This window comes from Coregonus lavaretus, assembly GCF_964263955.1.
Source record: "Coregonus lavaretus genome assembly, chromosome: 12".
Classification (NCBI taxonomy): Eukaryota; Metazoa; Chordata; class Actinopteri; order Salmoniformes; family Salmonidae; genus Coregonus; species Coregonus lavaretus.
In genome coordinates this window covers 40965180-40982258 of record NC_139999.1, presented here as the reverse complement: position 1 = coordinate 40982258, position 17079 = coordinate 40965180, and the positions used below count along the sequence as shown (strand labels likewise).

At 47.7% G+C, this 17079-nt stretch overlaps 1 protein-coding gene and 1 pseudogene across 2 annotated transcripts; one reads left to right on the top strand and one right to left on the bottom strand.

The window, feature by feature from the left end:
* Nucleotides 1-90: 90 nt before the first annotated feature.
* On the top strand, nt 91-4909 carry LOC311137854 (somatomedin-B and thrombospondin type-1 domain-containing protein-like; annotated as a pseudogene). Its single transcript, XR_014615476.1, has 5 exons — nt 91-498; nt 2097-2289; nt 3355-3433; nt 3762-3944; nt 4188-4909. The product of XR_014615476.1 is annotated as a somatomedin-B and thrombospondin type-1 domain-containing protein-like (transcript).
* A 4388-nt stretch (nt 4910-9297) lies between these two features.
* LOC311138836 (potassium voltage-gated channel subfamily B member 1-like) lies at nt 9298-16818 on the bottom strand (the record flags this gene model as incomplete). The annotated part of the gene is made up of 3 exons (XM_084173641.1): nt 9298-11138; nt 11279-11489; nt 16753-16818. The coding sequence occupies 3 exons, from the start codon at nt 16816-16818 to the stop codon at nt 9298-9300; spliced, it is 2118 nt and encodes a 705-aa protein (XP_084029767.1).
* Nucleotides 16819-17079: the final 261 nt, after the last annotated feature.

Below are 17079 nucleotides of genomic sequence, written 5' to 3'. Positions count from 1 at the left end.
ACAAAAGACATTGGAGAGGCCAGAGATTGCAGCATATTGACCGATTACACGTTGAATCCCATTCTTATGGGATATTTGGCTGAACAAACTCTGTGTCAAAAACTTTACAGAATTACAGAGATAAACGACATCCGAAAGTCCCCTAGTATCAACTTCGGCGTGTGAACACAGCTCTGCGATTTTACAGGTTGTTGGCCGCGGTGCCAAGTCCTACAGAAGCAAGGCGCGCGCAGAAGTACTCCTCTATGCCATTAGTCATGCCCCAGTTCAGTTATACTGTTACCGGCCGCTGGATCTACTCCTGTGTCGTGCTGCTAGTTTTCCTGCTCGTCCCGAGCGAGGCAGGGTGTCAGGACACGGGTTTTTGCTGCACCGGCCACGACCGGTCGTGCGTCAGTAAGGGATGGAGAGCTGACCGTTCGTATGGCACATGCTATTGCGACCAGGTTTGTACCTCTACTTTGGACTGCTGTCATGATTATGAACTCGCCTGCCCAGGTAAGTTTCACATACACTATACAAAAGTATGTGGACAACCTTCAAATTAGTGGAATCGGCTATTTCAGCCACACCCGGTGTATAAAAAAAGAGCACACAGCCATGTAATGTCCATAGACAAACATTTGGAGAAGGATGGCCTTACTGAAGAGCTCAGTGACTTTCAACGTGGCACCATAATAGGATTCCACCTTTCCAACAAGTCAGTTCGTCAAATTTCTGCTCTGCTAGAGCTATAAGTGCTGTTATTGTAAAGTGGAAACGTCTAGGAGCAACAGCGGCTGGCTCAGCCGCTAAGTGGTAGGCCACACAAGCTCACAGAACGGGACCCCCGAGTGCTGAAGCGCGTAGCACATAAAAATCGGCTGTCCTCGGTAGCAACACTCACTACCTAGTTCCAAACTGCCAATGGAAGCAACTTCAGCACAATAACTGTTGGTCAGGAGCTTCATGAAGTGGGTTTCCATGGCAGAGGAGCCGCATACAAGCCTAAGATCGCCATGCATAATGCCAAGCATCGGGCTGGAGTGGTGTAAAGCTCACCACCATTGGACTCTGGAGCAGTGGAAACGCGTTCTCTGGAGTGATGAATCACGCTTTACCATCTGACAGTCCGATGGACGAATCTGGGTTTGGCGGATGCCAGGAGAACGCTACCTGCCCCAATGCATAGTGCCAACTGTAAACTTTGGTGGTGGAGGAGTAATGATCTGGGGCTGTTTTTCATGGTTTGGGCTAGGCCCCTTAGTTCCAGTGAAGGGAAATCTTAACGCTACAGCATACAATGACATTCTAGATGATTGTGTGCTTCCAACTTTGTGGCAACAGTTTGGGGAAGTTCCTTTCCTGTTTCAGCATGACAGTGACCCCGTGCACAAAGCGTAATCCATGGAAATGGTTTGTTGAGATCGGTGTGGAAGAACTTGACTGGCCTGCACAGAGTCCTGACCTCAGGGCACTCTACCATTGAGTCATGCTTGTACTTGCTTTCATTTACCCCTGCCGTGTCCTCATGCTCTGCTGTCCTGTCCTGTCCTCAAGGCCCGGTCTAGCCTTTTGGGGTCCCTATGCGAGATTTAGTAGAACATTCTACATATTTTGCCATGACTTATGCCATGTTAAAATGACATCTGAGTGAGATTGACTAACAAAATCAATGGTGGCCCCTGGAGGTCAGATCCATTACATTTTGTCATTTAGCAGACGCTCTTATCCAGAGCAATTAGTGTTAAGTACCTCGCTCAAGGGCACAACGACAGGTTTTTCATCTAGTCAGCTTGGGGATTCAAACCAGCAACCTTTAGGTTACTGGCCTGATGCTCTTAACCACTAGGCTACCTGCAGCTGGCCCCTGGGCATGCTGGCTAGACTAACTTACCAATCTAAACATTTTTAGTGAGTGATAATTGAGTGACTGTCATTGACTGACATAACAAAAGCAAAAGTGATGATGCACAACCAAATTTCAAAGCTGCACCTTGTGTATTCAAATATTCTAACTCTCAACAGTAAATTGAGACCCTGACTGAGTTCCAAAAAAAGAATATATGTTGCTTATGCCTGGAGCTGGCCCTGCATGTCCTCCCCCTCCGTCCTAGCGGTGTCCTGTGTGGTGAGTGAGTGGACTGCGTGGTCTGGCTGTGGTGAGCCCTGCAGGGCCACAGTTCGGATAAGGAGCAGGCAGGTCCTGCAGGAGCCCCAAAACGGGGGGGAAACCCTGTCCACGCGTGGAGGAGGACGCAGGCTGTGCAGAGTACAGGAACCACCACCGGCAGTGCAGCAAATCACTAGGTAAGCACCACAGCCATATAATGTACCAAACAGTAAGAACACCTTCCTAAAATTGAGTTGCACCCCCTTTAGCTCACAGATCAGCCTCAATTCGTCGGGCATGGACTACAAGGTGTCAAGTGTTCCACAGGGATGTTGGCCCATGTTGACTCCACTGCTTCCCACAGTTGTTTCAAGTTGGCTGGATGTCCTTTGGGTGGTGGACCATTCTTGATACACATGGGAAACAGTTGAGCATAAAAACCCAGCAGCGTTGCAGTTCAAATCAAATCAAATCAAATTTTATTGGTCACATGCGCCGAATACAACAGGTGCAGACATTACAGTGAAATGCTTACTTACAGCCCTTAACCAACAGTGCATTTATTTTAAACAAAAAAGTAAGAATAAAACAACAACAAAAAAGTGTTGAGAAAAAAAGAGCAGAAGTAAAAAATAAAGTGACAGTAGGGAGGCTATATATACAATAGAATAAAGTGACAGTAGGGAGGCTATATATACAGGGGGGTACCGTTGCATAGTCAATGTGCGGGGGCACCGGCTACAAACCGGTGCACTGGGCACCGACTACCATACTCCATTCAAAGGCACTGAAATCTTTTGTCTTGCCCATTCACCCTCTGAAAGGCACATACACAATCCATGTCTCAATTATCTCAAGGCTTAAAAACCCTTATTTAACCTGTCTCCTCACCTTCATCTACACTGTTTGAAGTGGATTTAACAGGTGACATCAATAAGGGATCATTGCATTTACCTGGTCAGTCTATGTCATGGAAAGAGCAGGGGTTCTTAATGTTTTGTACACTCAGTGTATATTGCCTTAGGCTACATATCTAAATGGCTCTGGTAAGGACCATACCCATATGCCTTTAATGGGCTCTTGTCTCTGTCAGATATCCCTCTGTCTTCAAGTAAATGTTACATTTCCAGGTCTCCCTTGCAGAAGATGTCTTCTGACCTCAATGGGCCTACCTGGTTAAATAAAAAACATGTTGTGTGTGTGGGAGCTAAAGCTGTGGTATTGTTGTCATGGTTTTGTCATTATGGATGTTGTCTTTGCAGTCCCGGCTCTCATCACTACCGGTGACTATGGCAATGCCAGGAAGAAGAGAGACATCCCAGATAACGATGATGTCCAAGGGTGAGAGATCCGGTCTATGTGTTTGTGTCCTTCCAAAGTATTCCTGTCATATGTTCTGACCCCTGTGCGTATATGAATGTGTTGTGTACCGCACAGGAGGTTGGTGTCACCTTAATTGGGGAGGACGGGCTCGTGGTAATGACTAGAGCGGAATAAGTGGAATTGTTATAAAATACAGCAAACACATGGTTTGATGCCATTCCATTTGCTCCGTTCCAGCCATTATTATGAGCCGTCCTCCCCTCAGCAGCCTCCACTGTACTGTGAATGTGATTGTGTGTGGGTGTATGTCTGTATGTGTGTGTGTGTAATGTGTATACTTATCCAGGTACTGTGTGCAGTTCCAGCTGACCTCCCTGACCCCTGGGTGCCAGCGTAGTGTGGGGCCACACACCCGCTGGATGCAGTACCTGAAGGAGGGCCACCAAGTTTGTGTGGAGTGCCAGCCTCCAGCCCTCGCTGCCGGGCAGACCCACTGCTCTGGAGACGGAGATAAGGACGAGGAGGAGAGGTAAGACGAGGGGAGGAGGGGAGGAGGGAGGAGAGAAAATGAGAGCTTGATGCTATACATATGTGGTAAAGATATTAGGACATTCCGTTTAAATCATGTTTACATACTAATAACCCAATGTTGGGTTTCTTGTTTGAAGAGTCAGATTTCAGCCACTAGGTGGCAGTCTTAGTCTAGACTAGTGCCTCATATAGAAACTGTCTAGTAAATGACAGTCTCTCTTGCTCCTGCCCTCCTCTGCAGTGGCAGGCAGTCTCTGCAATGGCAGGCGGTGGGTAACCCCAGGTGTCGTGGTGTGTGGAGGCGTGTCGGGAGACTAGACTCCTGCTCCTGTCCCACCATCCACAGCTTCGGACAGACCGGACAGCACATGGATCAGGCATAATCAAAAAGCAGCACAGACAGTGCTGTGTGTGCATCCGTATGGACTGGCCCATACCAGTGTCTCACATAACAATTGATATGAAACCTCTGCCAACAATTTAATCTTGATTATGTGGCTGATTCGGCTAATTTTGTTCTCTGGTTGGACAGAATCTTTCTTCCGAAGAAATGGTATTATAGATTATTTTCTAAGAGTATGTAACTTTTTCTTTGTATCAGCAAAAGCCTTCGATAATGCCTGTAATACATGTAAATAATCAAAAATCAAACCATTAATTAATTAGACTTTTATTTAATTTTCAGTCATCCAAGGGAATGTTGCCTTTCTAAAAGAAATAGAAAGATCTTGGGACATTGAGACACTTTTTACAGGACAGGTAAACTGCCGTTGTGCATGTGTTTCACACCCAGTCACGGCTACAAATTTACGACATGCATCGATCGAACAACAGAACATTTATACAGCAACAACTTACAGCATTAGAAAGTCAACAGGTAGAAATGTTACAAAACAAATAGTAGCCTGGAGACCTACAAACAACAGTAGAAGAAGAGGTGGGGAAAGTCAGAAAGTCTTGAATCTTTTTTTTCCTTCAGTTCCCTGGAATTTGTGTATGTTACAATGACAGTTTGGGAATGACTGTTTGGGATCAATTTCATCTCTTTCAAATCTATTCAATTTCCAAATCCAATTCTTGAATTGAATTATAATGTACCAAAGCATTTCAAATGGACCACTACCCTGAAATCCCACATCAATTTCAATGGCATTTGTCTAATTCCTAAACTGTATGTTTTTCATATCTTATCAAAAAAAGAAGATAAATAAAAAAAAAGTAACTTGATTGTGCTTTCTCATTAAAACATAACACTTATGAATCCTTTGACATCAGAAACCCTCTTGTTCAGGACTAGTAAAAGTTAAAGCTATTGTATGCTACAGGACGTTTGGGTGACTCATTCAGAGATGGAGAGAGACTGATGTATAAAGTGCCCTTTAAGAAAAAAACACAAAGACTAGCAGCAAATTTACATTAACCTTTTTAAACATACTGGTCAGTGGTCACAGTATAGCAGTAAACACATTTCACCTTGTCAGAACATTGTCCAGAATCATTCTACCAAAACAAAAAGATGTAAAGACTATCAGTAGATACTTCCTTCCTGTAAGTGTCTATGATTGTCATCTTTCTTTAAAGAGATATTTGACACAACATGACAAAACAGTCCCTGACTCCCACTATGTATTCTTACAGTGGGAGCATAACTTGATGCCTGGTTATGTGAAACACAGGGGACAGCATCACAACTCAGTATTAGATAATGCTCAATATCAGAGCCAAGCACGAGAAGCCAGCACAGTGCAGAGGACAGACAATTTAACGAGAAGAATTTGAAATGCATTGTGAACATAGAACAGTATGTCCCCTTACAGTTCAAATCATCCATCCCACTGGCACAGACATCAATTCAACGTCTATTCCACATTGGTTCAGCGTTGATTCAACCAGTGTGCCCAGTGGATGTTAACATTAACCAGGTTTCCAGCCAAACTTTTTATGCGAGTAAAGTACATGTCGGATGGAAACAGCAAATTTGTCGGCAAACTATCCAAATGTCGACAAAACAGAATATGCTAGACAAGGTGGCATCTTTTTGTGTTGGTAAAATGAATTATGCAATAATTGGTGATGGAAACCGTTTATGGCAAATATTAATAATAACCATCAGATCTAAGTAAATCTAGAGTCATGCGATATGTTGTGTGGTTCTCCCGCTATGAGTAGGGCATGCGATATGTTGTGTGGTTCTCCCGCTATGACGGGAAAGCATACAGTTTATTAGGCTACAGATGAAATAAATGATGGTGAACTTCACAGGGTGGTGAAAGTGCAAGATGATGAGCTTGCTCCTTTCCAATAAATATCGAGGGTCTCATTCTAGTGACATGATGATCGATGCTTGGCTGCCGTTTGACAAATAAATCCATAATAATCTCATCATCATGTAGGTAGGTAGCCTGTTGGCTAGAGCACACATGCCAAAACCTGGGGGGGAGGGGGGAATGCGCATATTGCTGTTATGTCGATTTTAGAATATTCGTATAAAAATATGTCGCCAATTGGATGGAAACCTAGCTAATGTCTAACAAAGTGGAAGCCTTTGGCTGAGCAGTTTGGCTGAGCAGCAGTCCCTTTAAACATGATAACACACACACACACACAGTGTTTCAGAGGTTCTGCCCCTTCTGCAGTCATTACTGTTCAGTTCACACAGCTCCCCTCGCTCGGATCCAGCTCAGACAGGAATGGGTGCGAAAAATGCATGCGACAATCTCCCTTTTTCACTCTGACTTTTCTCAGAGAGAGTGAGAGGAAGAGAGCAAAGGACAAACGCATGGACGTGTATGTGGACAGTGTTGTGGGTCTGTCTTTGTATTTATAAGCATCTTCAGTGATATCTATGCACTGTGATGTCTATTCTTCAGAATGCATTATCTTGCATATATTCCAAACTAGGCAGAGGGGTGTAGGTGGCTACAGGAGGTTTTGTATCTATGTGTATTCCTGTGGAACAGCTACTGTATGTTTGAGTGTGCAAACTGTGTAAAGGTAAAGAATGGATCCATTTTGATACAATTAGGCATCATTCCCACCCCAATTAGCAGAGTTATGCAGCTCTGGTATCAGCCTTGCCAGGATGGAGCTTGTTACTATGGAAACTGGGCTGGCCTGGAGCTATCTTGTAGATATTGTCTACTATATTATACCTGTGTATGGGCTGGCCTTTCAATATGTCTGTGTGTGGATGAATGTAGATGCACTCAAAAAGACTAGACATGCTATTCAATCCCAACCGGTAACCGGGTTTCCTGGATAAGTGAGACTTAACACTTTTCCCTCTTTGAATTAATATGCTGTTCAGATAGCATTCTGGAAAAATGTATGAATTATACTGCAAGCCCAAGGAGTACTGCATAGGGGATATCTCTCTCTTTCTTACTCTCTCTTTTTCTCCCCTCTCTCTATCTTTCTTGCTCTCTCTCTCTCATTCCAACCACAGTTCTAAATGGACCACTCTTTGGCTCTATGTTGTTGAAAGGAAAATGATGATGATGCGTGTGATGGCAGCTTTATCAATGTTTCACTTTAAATATGAACATATATCGGTAATGTTTGCTTGGATTTGGAAATATAGACTCATAAATCCATTCACCACATTCTTTATAAAGTACTATAAAAATAAACAGGTCATTTTTCTTTTACATATTTCAGCATTTCAGTTGAAGTGATTCTTTTGAACTCTTGGGCTCTATTCAATCTGTATTGCTGAAGCGTTACAGAAAGCGCACTAGAAATGTAAAGCTAATTTCCTATTAAGCTGACACTTACAGCGTTTACCGTGAATGCAGTCTCTGCTAACGCGGGAACATTGCCTTTCAATTTCAATAACGCAGTAATGCTGAATTCCCGCGATATGGATTGAATCGAGCCCCTTGTGTCTTGGTGGTATGACTGGGAGGAAGAGGCAGGCTGTTTGGTACATGCATGTCTTGGAAGAGAGCTCTCCTAAATGTGTGTTTGATGCAAAAGATCTTCAGGGATATTTATGATTCCTGACTTTAATACCAAAAAGATTCTGTTTCTTCAACCATTCCCCTCTGACTCAAACCCAATGTAATAAAAATAAAACGACATACAATCAAGACATATTCACAGACAGAAATGTCAGATCAAATGTGGTCCTCTACTCTTACTATGTGATAAAGAAACTACCAAGACGAACAAGACTATATTTGACAGACTGTGGTTTTCTCTAAGAGGAGTCTGGATTGTAAACCTCCAGCAACTGTAACTTGTCTAGAAATATGTCATACAGAATTACTCAAACAGATATGGTCATGACACAACAGACTAGCAAATCACAAATTCCTATAGGTAACCTCCTTTATCTATATAAAAATAAATCAGGTAAGACAATCTAAAAGTGTGGATATCTTTTAAACACGTGCACTCAACACACACACACACACACACACACACACACACACACACACACACACACACAGGCTCAAACACATACTCACATATGACTAAGGCCAGGTTTGGGACTAGGGGGGCACTAGTAAGTAGCTTATTGGCATCTTCTGGAATCCCTACACTCTTAGAAAAAAAGGCGCTACCTAGAACCTAAAAGGTTCCAGGTAGAAACCTTCTGGTTTCAAATTGGGTTCTACATGGAACCCAAAATGGTTCTACTTGGAACAAAAAAGGTTTTTTACCTGGAGCCAAAAAGGGTTCTCTTATGGTGAAAGCCAAAGAACCCTTTTGGAACCCTTTTTTCTAAGAGTGTAGTTTACTACAGTGTGAGCTGGGCTGGGGCTCAGGGTGGAATGGGACAGTGGTCAGCTGAGATAGATAGACCTGTAGGAGAATATAGGGGATGACTGTCTTGCTGTTTCCTGCCTCCCCCCTCATCCTGCCTCACTGCTGAATTGGACCACCACAGCTTCAACCAACCAACAGACCATGTCCCTTCCCAGCATGCTTTGCTTTGACCTGCTCCCACGTCTCCCTGTGGGGCCCCTGCTCATTTGGGTTTGTGGGAGTTCTTTGCCCAGTTCTGTGGTAGCTAGTGTACTGTGGCTAACAGGAAGGGAGGGAGAGGAGGGAGAGTGGTGTTCTTTATCTATCCTACAAGTCTATTCCCAGAGTATTCAATACCACACCAAAGCCCAAACGCTGCCCTGAATCTCTCTCACTTCCTGGCCCTTTCTGTCAGTTTGTAAAGGGATTCTGCACAGTGTCTCTTTCCTTCTCTCTCTTTCTTTCTCTCTCTCTATCACTTTCTCTGCCTTCCACACAGCACCTTGTCCGTGTTTCACTGGATGTCCCTGACGTAAGTCTTCCTTGCTCCAGCTCCCTTAACGCTGGCCATGCTATCCTCTACTCTGCCCTATCTCTGTAGTTCAGAGACTCTTGTCGATGGTACTAGACTTTCCTCTGTCCCCTTTGTGCCTGCGGGGCAGCTCCGGAACCACATGGTTCTCCGTGTGGCCCCCGCTCCCCCGCGTCCCCCCATCCAGGCCGGGGAATAGGCAGTTCTGCCCCAGCATCCGCTGGGTGGTGCTTGGTGCCAGGTGGTTGATGCCTCTCTGGTTGTAGCCGCTGTTGATGTTTCTGTTGCGTTTGGGGGGACTGGAGCCGGCCAGCAGGCGCTCTGAAGGGCTGGTGGCCTCCGACATGTCCCGTAGGTGCTCGTCTTCGTCTGTGTCGGCGTCAATGTACTTACTGATGGAGGAGTCGTGGAAAGTGAAGACGGCCGGTGTGGAGGTCAGGACCGTGGTCAGGGTGGAGCTGTCAGGGGACTTGGTAGGGGTCCTGCTGCTGGCCGTGGTGTAGATGGACGTCTCTGGGCTGAGCAGGGAGTGGTCAGACAGGACGGAACTGTCTGAGAGAGGACCACCGCTGCTGGGGGAAGGGCCTGGTCCTGGTCCTGGCACTGATTCCCCTCCACTGCTCCGGTAGTTCACCTTGTAGGAAAGGCCGCCACCTTTCAGAGGGTTATTAAAGTGACGAGTGTTGCCAGAACCTGCGGCCTTCACAGCAGAGAGTGGATCCAGCAAGGGCTCATGCTCCAGTGTTGTCTGGAGGCCAGGGTTGGTGCTGACCCGCCCAGAGAGGGCCGTGACTGGGCTGATGTGGGAGAAGCGGCTGGTCTCCTGGGCCAGGAGGGCCAGGCCGGAGGCTGGACTATGGGCGTAGACAACACGTGGATTCTCCTGGAAGTCTGCAGCACAGCTGATGTAGCTGTCAATACTAGACAGGCTCTTCATGTCCCCCACCCCCTCTCGGCCCCCTAGCATAGGGTCCCCTGGACCCCCAGGGATGGTCCCCAGCTCCATCTCATCCCTATCCCTCTGCCTGCCAGCCCTGGAGCTCTTGTCTTTGGCGTTGAGGTTGGGCTGTGACTGGGTCTTGGCCATTTGGTTATACATCTCCTCCAGATTCTGAGCATTGAGCCCCTGAGGACTGGAGGCCCTGGCCTTGCTGGGGGAACCCGTCTGTGACTCCACAGGGTTGAAGGAGTGGGCCGAGCTGGTCTCGGAGGCGGTGGTGGCCCGCTTGGGTGTCCACTTCCAGTGGCTGGGCGAGAGGTGGTTGTCTTGCGTTAGCGGCCTCTCGCTCTTCTCCACCACCACGTCCATCAACTCGGCGCTGCGGGCGAATGCCTCCTTCATGTTCATAGAGACGATGCTCCCGTTGCGTTTCGCCCTCTCCAGTGCCTCCCGCCGCTTCACAGCTTTCTCCTGGCGCTTCTGCTCCTTGTAGAACTCAGAGAAGTTGTTGACGATGATGGGAATAGGCAAGGCGATCACCAGCACCCCTGCGATGCAACAGAGACCACCCACAATCTTCCCCAGCAGAGTCTTAGGGTAAATGTCCCCATAACCCACCGTGGTCATAGTAATGGTGGCCCACCAGAAGGAGGCCGGGATGCTTTTGAACTTGGTGTCATCCTCGTCCTTCTCAGCGAAGAAGACGAGGCTGGAGAAGATCATGATGCCCATGGCCAGGAAGAGGATGAGTAGACCCAGCTCATTGTAACTCCTCTTCAGGGTGAAACCTAGAGACTGCAGCCCCGTGGAGTGACGAGCCAGCTTCAGAATCCTAAGGATACGCATGATCCGGAATATCTGAACCACCCTCCGGACGTTCTGGAACTGTAGAACACTCTTGTTGGACTCGGTCAGGAAGATTGTGACATAATAAGGAAGGATGGCCAGCAGGTCGATCACGTTCAGGGGACCTTAAAGATCAGATAAGACAGTCGTTTATTCATCCTTATAAGGGGAAATGTATTTGCACCAGCTAAAACATACAACACCAATAAATACATTACAATGGCCACAGACATTGATTGCATATTAAAAAAACTAAAGTGTTCACCTTTGATAAACTTCCATTTGGTGGGCGATGAGAGGAAGCGGAGGAGGTACTCCATAGTGAACCAGGCGATGCAGACGGCCTCTACGTGGGCCAGCTGGGGGTTGTCTGAGGCGTGGCCAAACTCGTCTGTGTCCTGCAGCTCAGGCAGGGTGTTGAGGGACAGGGCGATGGTGGACAGCCCGATAAACAGGATGGATATGATGGCTAGGATCTGGAGAAAAGAGAGCGATGTTATCAGTGAGGAGGATCTGTGACACAAAGGCTGCGTTTACACAGGCAGCCCAATTCAGATATTTTTTCGACTAACTTTTGACCAATCACATCAGATCTTTTTCAGAGCTGATCTGATTGGTAAAAAGACCAATTAGTGAAAAAAAATATCAGAATTGGGCTGCCTGTGTACACACAGCCAGAGACATTGGCTGTGTCCTAAATGGCACCCTATACCTTATATAGTGCACTGCTTTTGACAAAGGCCCATAGGGTGCCATTTGGGACTCAGATAGTATGGGACTCAGTGTCATTATCAAATAAATTATCAGTATCATAATCTAAAGTGCTAATATTTTGCTGTGCAACCGGGAGTTTTATTTTGGGAGCACTGGACGACTCTGGGAAAAAATCTCCCAGATAATAATTGTTGTAATGATAAGGCTTCGCTGTACCGTTGTTTCTGAGCGCCCTAGAGAAAGAAGCGAGTGCAGATTAATTAGTGTCATGGTTGCACCATTACTACAGTGAAAACGGCTTGCATCTAACCCAACCAGTTCAAAAGATCTGGGACCTCATTTGTAACAGTTGCGTACATTTTACACTAAATATCTGCCTGCGCCGTTTCTGAAAATACTTATCCTAAAACTATGCGTGTGTGAATGAGCATTGTAACTCCTCCTGAAAAACGCCCATCATTCACCTTCTATGGTGACAATAACGCCCTTATTTGCTGTATACTTTGGAAGTATTGGAATTAGGCCAAGACAGTATCTAAAGGAAACCGCAATGGCCAACTTGATCAAAAGTCTTTGGAGGTGTTGGAAGAATGTTGTCTTTTGCAGTGACATTTGCTGTATCTGACCATTTCTGAAAAAGAAAAACAATAGCAAATTGTTGTGGACCTGTAAACAGATCGTTTCAATTCAATACTGTTTTGCATATACTTTTTCCCGAACCAATATGCTGCCCTGCCTGCAAATTCTGAAACATTGTCTACTCTGAATTTTTTTAAAACTACAATAGGCCTAGACCTACTTACAGTGGTAGCCTACACACGTCAATGCAAAATATCAACTGTCTCTTCCTGTTAAATTCTACTGTATGTTATAAACCGCACTCCCTTTCAGCTGCATAGAGCAAAAACTATAAAAAATTATAATAGCCTATTTAGTACCGGGTCAGACCCCCCTTTGCCTCCAGAACAGTCTGAATTCTTCAAGGTGTCGGAAACGTTCCACAGTATGAAAAATGTATGCACTCACTAACTGTAAGTCGCTCTGGATAAGAGCGTCTGCTAAATGACTAAAATGTAAATGTTGGTCAATGCGGATGCGATGGCATCACACAGTTGCTGCAGATTGGACGGCGGTACATTCATGCTGCGAAGATCCCGTTCCATCTCATACCAAAGATGGTCTATTGGGTTGAGGTCTGGGGACTGCGCAGGCCACTCTAGTAAACTGAACTCGCTGTCTTGTTACAGGCAATGTTTTTCCACTCCTCAATTGTCCAGTGTTAGAAACCATCACAGTCAGAAAAGGTGAGGAATTTATTATGCAATGATCATGGAAATTTAAATAAATAGATTTTCGCGCTTCTCACTAATGGCAAATGATTGCATCTTGTTATTATATTAAGCTACCTGTTTTTTTTTGTTATGAATAAGAGTGTCATCATTTATTCCCCATTTGCACAAGGCTACTTTTGGCATCTTGCAATGCAATACTTTAACCATGTCACGAGTGTCAGTTTAATGCAGTGGATCGAAGTCAGGCGCAGGACACAGAACTCTATGAAACGTACTTTACTGAAATAAGTAAAGAAATCAATACAAGATACCTCCACACAGGGAGGAACAAACCCGCTCACCAAAGACACACGAAACAAAAAACAAACACGCACAAAACACATTGGGAGCCACTGGGTTAAATAGGGAAGGAGTAATCACATAATGGGAAACAGGTGTGTAACAATCAGACAACAGGTAGAACATAGAAAATAGATCGGCAGTAGCTATTATTCCGGTGACTACGAACGCCGAAGCCTGCCCGAGCAAGGAGGAGGGGCAGCCTCGGCAGAATCTGTGACAGTACCCCCTCCCCCCCGATGCGCGGCTCTAGCCGTGCGTCGACACCGGCCTCGGGGACAGCCAGGAGGACGCAGCGAGTCGGATGACTGCGGTGGAGGGATTGAGGATGTCCCTCCTAGGGACCCAGCACCGTTCCTCCGGACCGTACCCCTCCCACTCCACGAGATACTGCAGGCCTCCCACCCGACGCCTCGAATCCAAGACGGAACGGACCAAGTACGCCGGTGCCCCCTCGATGTCCAGTGGGGGCGGAGGAACCTCCCGTATCTCAGACTCCTGGAGTGGACCAGCTACCACCGGCCTGAGGAACGAGGGGTTAATACGATAATCAGGAGGACGCTGTAACCTATAACATACCTCGTTCAATCTCCTCAGGACTTTGAATGGCCCCACAAACCGCCGGCCCAGCTTCCGGCAGGGCAGGCGAAGGGGCAGGTTTCGGGTCGAGAGCCAGACCCGGTCCCCCGGGGCATACACCGGGAGCCTCACTGCGGTGACTCTCTCCTTTTGCCGCCCGATGGCCCGTTGCAGGCGCACATGGGCAGAGTTCCAGGTCTCCTGCGAGTGCCGAAACCATTCATCCACCGCAGGTGCCTCGATCAGGCTCTGATGCCAAGGTGCCAGAACCGGCTGATAACCTTACTCCTTTCCACTGTGTATTAGGTTAGTGGAAGAGTGGCAGAGTGAGTTTTGGGCCATTTCTGCCCAGGGGAGGAAAACTGACCACTTCCCCCCGCCGGTCCTGGCAATACAACCTCAGAAACCTACCCACCTCCTGGTTGACTCTCTCCACCTGCCCGTTGCTTTCGGGGTGAAACCCTGAGGTCAGGCTGACCGAGACTCCCAGACGTTCCATGAACGCCCTCCAGACTCTCGAGGTGAACCCTGATCAGACACTATATCCTCAGGTACCCCATAGTGCCGGAAGACGTGTGTAAATAGGGCCTCAGCAGTCTGTAGGGCCGTAGGGAGACCGGGCAGCGGAATGAGGCAGCAGGACTTAGAAAACCGATCCACAACGACCAGGATCGTGGTGTTCCCTTGTGAGGGGGGAAGATCCGTTGTGGAACGGGTAGGGGTTGCAATTTCCCTCTGGGCAGGTGTCTAGGAGCCTTACACTGGGCACACACCGAGCAGGAGGAAACATAAACCCTCACCGATACCTGACCAAAGCCCCGGATAAACCTCCGGTAGTAATTGGCAAACCCCAAAAATCGCTGCACCTCCTTCACCGTGGTTGGAGTCTCCCAATTACGCACGGCCAAAATGCGGTCACTCTCCATCCTCACCCCAGACACATGCTCGGCCCGTGTAGCGGAGTATATGAGAATGTCATCAATATACTCCACTACACCCTGTCCGTGCATATCCCTGAAAATCTCATCGACAAAGGATTGGAAGACTGATGGAGCATTCATCAACCCGTATGGCATGACGAGGTACTCATAGTGTCCTGAGGTAGTACTGAATGCCGTCTTCCACTCATCTCCCTCCCGGATACGCACCAGGTTGTATGCGCTCCTGAGATCCAATTTTGTGAAGAAGCGCGTCCCGTGCAATGACTCTGTCATACAAGCTATCAGAGGTAATGGATAGCTGTACTTGATGGTGATCTGATTAAGACCACGGTAATCAATGCACGGGCGTAACGCACCATCATTCTTCTTCACGAAAAATAAACAGGTGACGTGGAAGGCCGAATGTATCCCTGTCTCAGAGATTCGGAGACATATGTTTCCATAGCCGCCTTCTCCTCCTGTGACAGAGGGTACACGTGACTCCGGGGAAGTGCAGCGCCTACCTGGAGATTTATCGCACAATCCCCCAGACGATGGGGTGGTCATTTAGTCGCCCTCTTTTTACTGAAGGCGAGAGCCAAATCGGCATACTCGGAAGGAATGTGCGTTGTGGAGACCTGGTTTGGACTCTCCACCGTAGTAGCCCCTAAGGAAACTCCTACACACCTCCCTGAGCACTGACTGGACCATCCCTTGAGAGCCCTCTGTTGCCAGGAAATAGTGGGGTCATGAGTGGTTAACCAGGGTAGTCCCAACACCACAGGATACGCAGGAGAATCAATCAGAGAGACTAATCCTCTCCTCATGACCCCCCTGCATCCTCATCAAGAGTGGTGCGGTAACCTCCCTGATTAGGCCTGACCCTAATGGGCGACTATCTAATGAATGTACAGGGAAGGGCACATCAACACGAACAGTGGGAATCCCTAAACTAAGTGAATACTGATGATCAATGAAATTCCCAGCTGCGCCTGAATCTACTAGCGCCTTATGCTGGGAATGAGGAGAAAACAACCTCTATACACAGCTGACCAACAGGGAGCTCTGGGTGAGTCGTGTGCTTACTCACCTGAGATGGTCGACCAGTGCTCTGCCTACTGCCTCGACTCCCTGGGAACCCTCCCCAACACCGACCCGCAGTGTGTCCTCTGCGGCCACAGTTGGTGCAGGGAACGGCCCCTCTCCTGGTCTCCCTAAGCGCAGCACCTCCGAGCTCCATGGGGGTAGGGTCGGAGGTGCTGGGAGATGGATTGAATGGGCCCTGATCAGAACGTCCGCGGGTCTCCAACAGATTATCCAGCCTGATGGACATGTCCACCAGTTGGTCCAGGTTGAGGTTGGTATCCCTGCAGGCCAGTTTACGCCGAACGTCCTCCCTTAGGCTGCAACGATAGTGGTCGATCAGGGCCCTCTCATTCCATCCTGCGCTGGATGCCAGAGTCCTGAACTCCAGCGCAAAATCCTGGGCGCTCCTCCTCTCCTGTCTTAGGTGGAACAGACGCTCGCCCGCCGCTCTCCCCTCCGGTGGATGATCGAATACCGCCCGGAAGCGGCGGGTGAAATCCTCGTAGCGGACAGATGTAGCATCAATTCCTCCCCACTCGGCGTTGGCCCACTCGAGCGCCTTCCCCGACAGACAGGAGATGAGGGCGGAAACGCTCTCGTATCCCGAGGGTGCCGGGTGAATGGTTGCCAGGTAGAGCCCTACCTGGAAAAGGAAACCCTGACACCCGGCTGGTGTACCGTCATATGCCCTCGGGAGCCAGAGCCGAATCCCACTGGACCCAGGTGGCGAAGGGGTGGACAGTGGTATGGGTGGTTGGTTGAGTGGTTGGAGGAGGGGTAGGAAAGCCACTCTCCTCTCTCCCATTCACCACCCTCTCCATAGCGGTGCCGAGAGCCTGGATCATGCTCTCCTGTCGTTGGACGCGTTCCTCCATCGATCCGGACTGACTGGCTGTACCTGTTTACTCCATCTTTGGTGCGTGTTTCTGTCACGAGTGTCAGTGTAATGCGGTGGATCGAAGTCAGGCGCAGGACACAGAACTCTATGAAACGCACTTTACTGAAATAAGTAAAGAAATCAATACAAGATACCTCCACACAGGGAGGAACAAACCCGCTCACCAACGACACACGAAACGAAAAACAAACAAACACGCACAAAACACATTAGGAGCCACCGGGTTAAATAGGGAAGG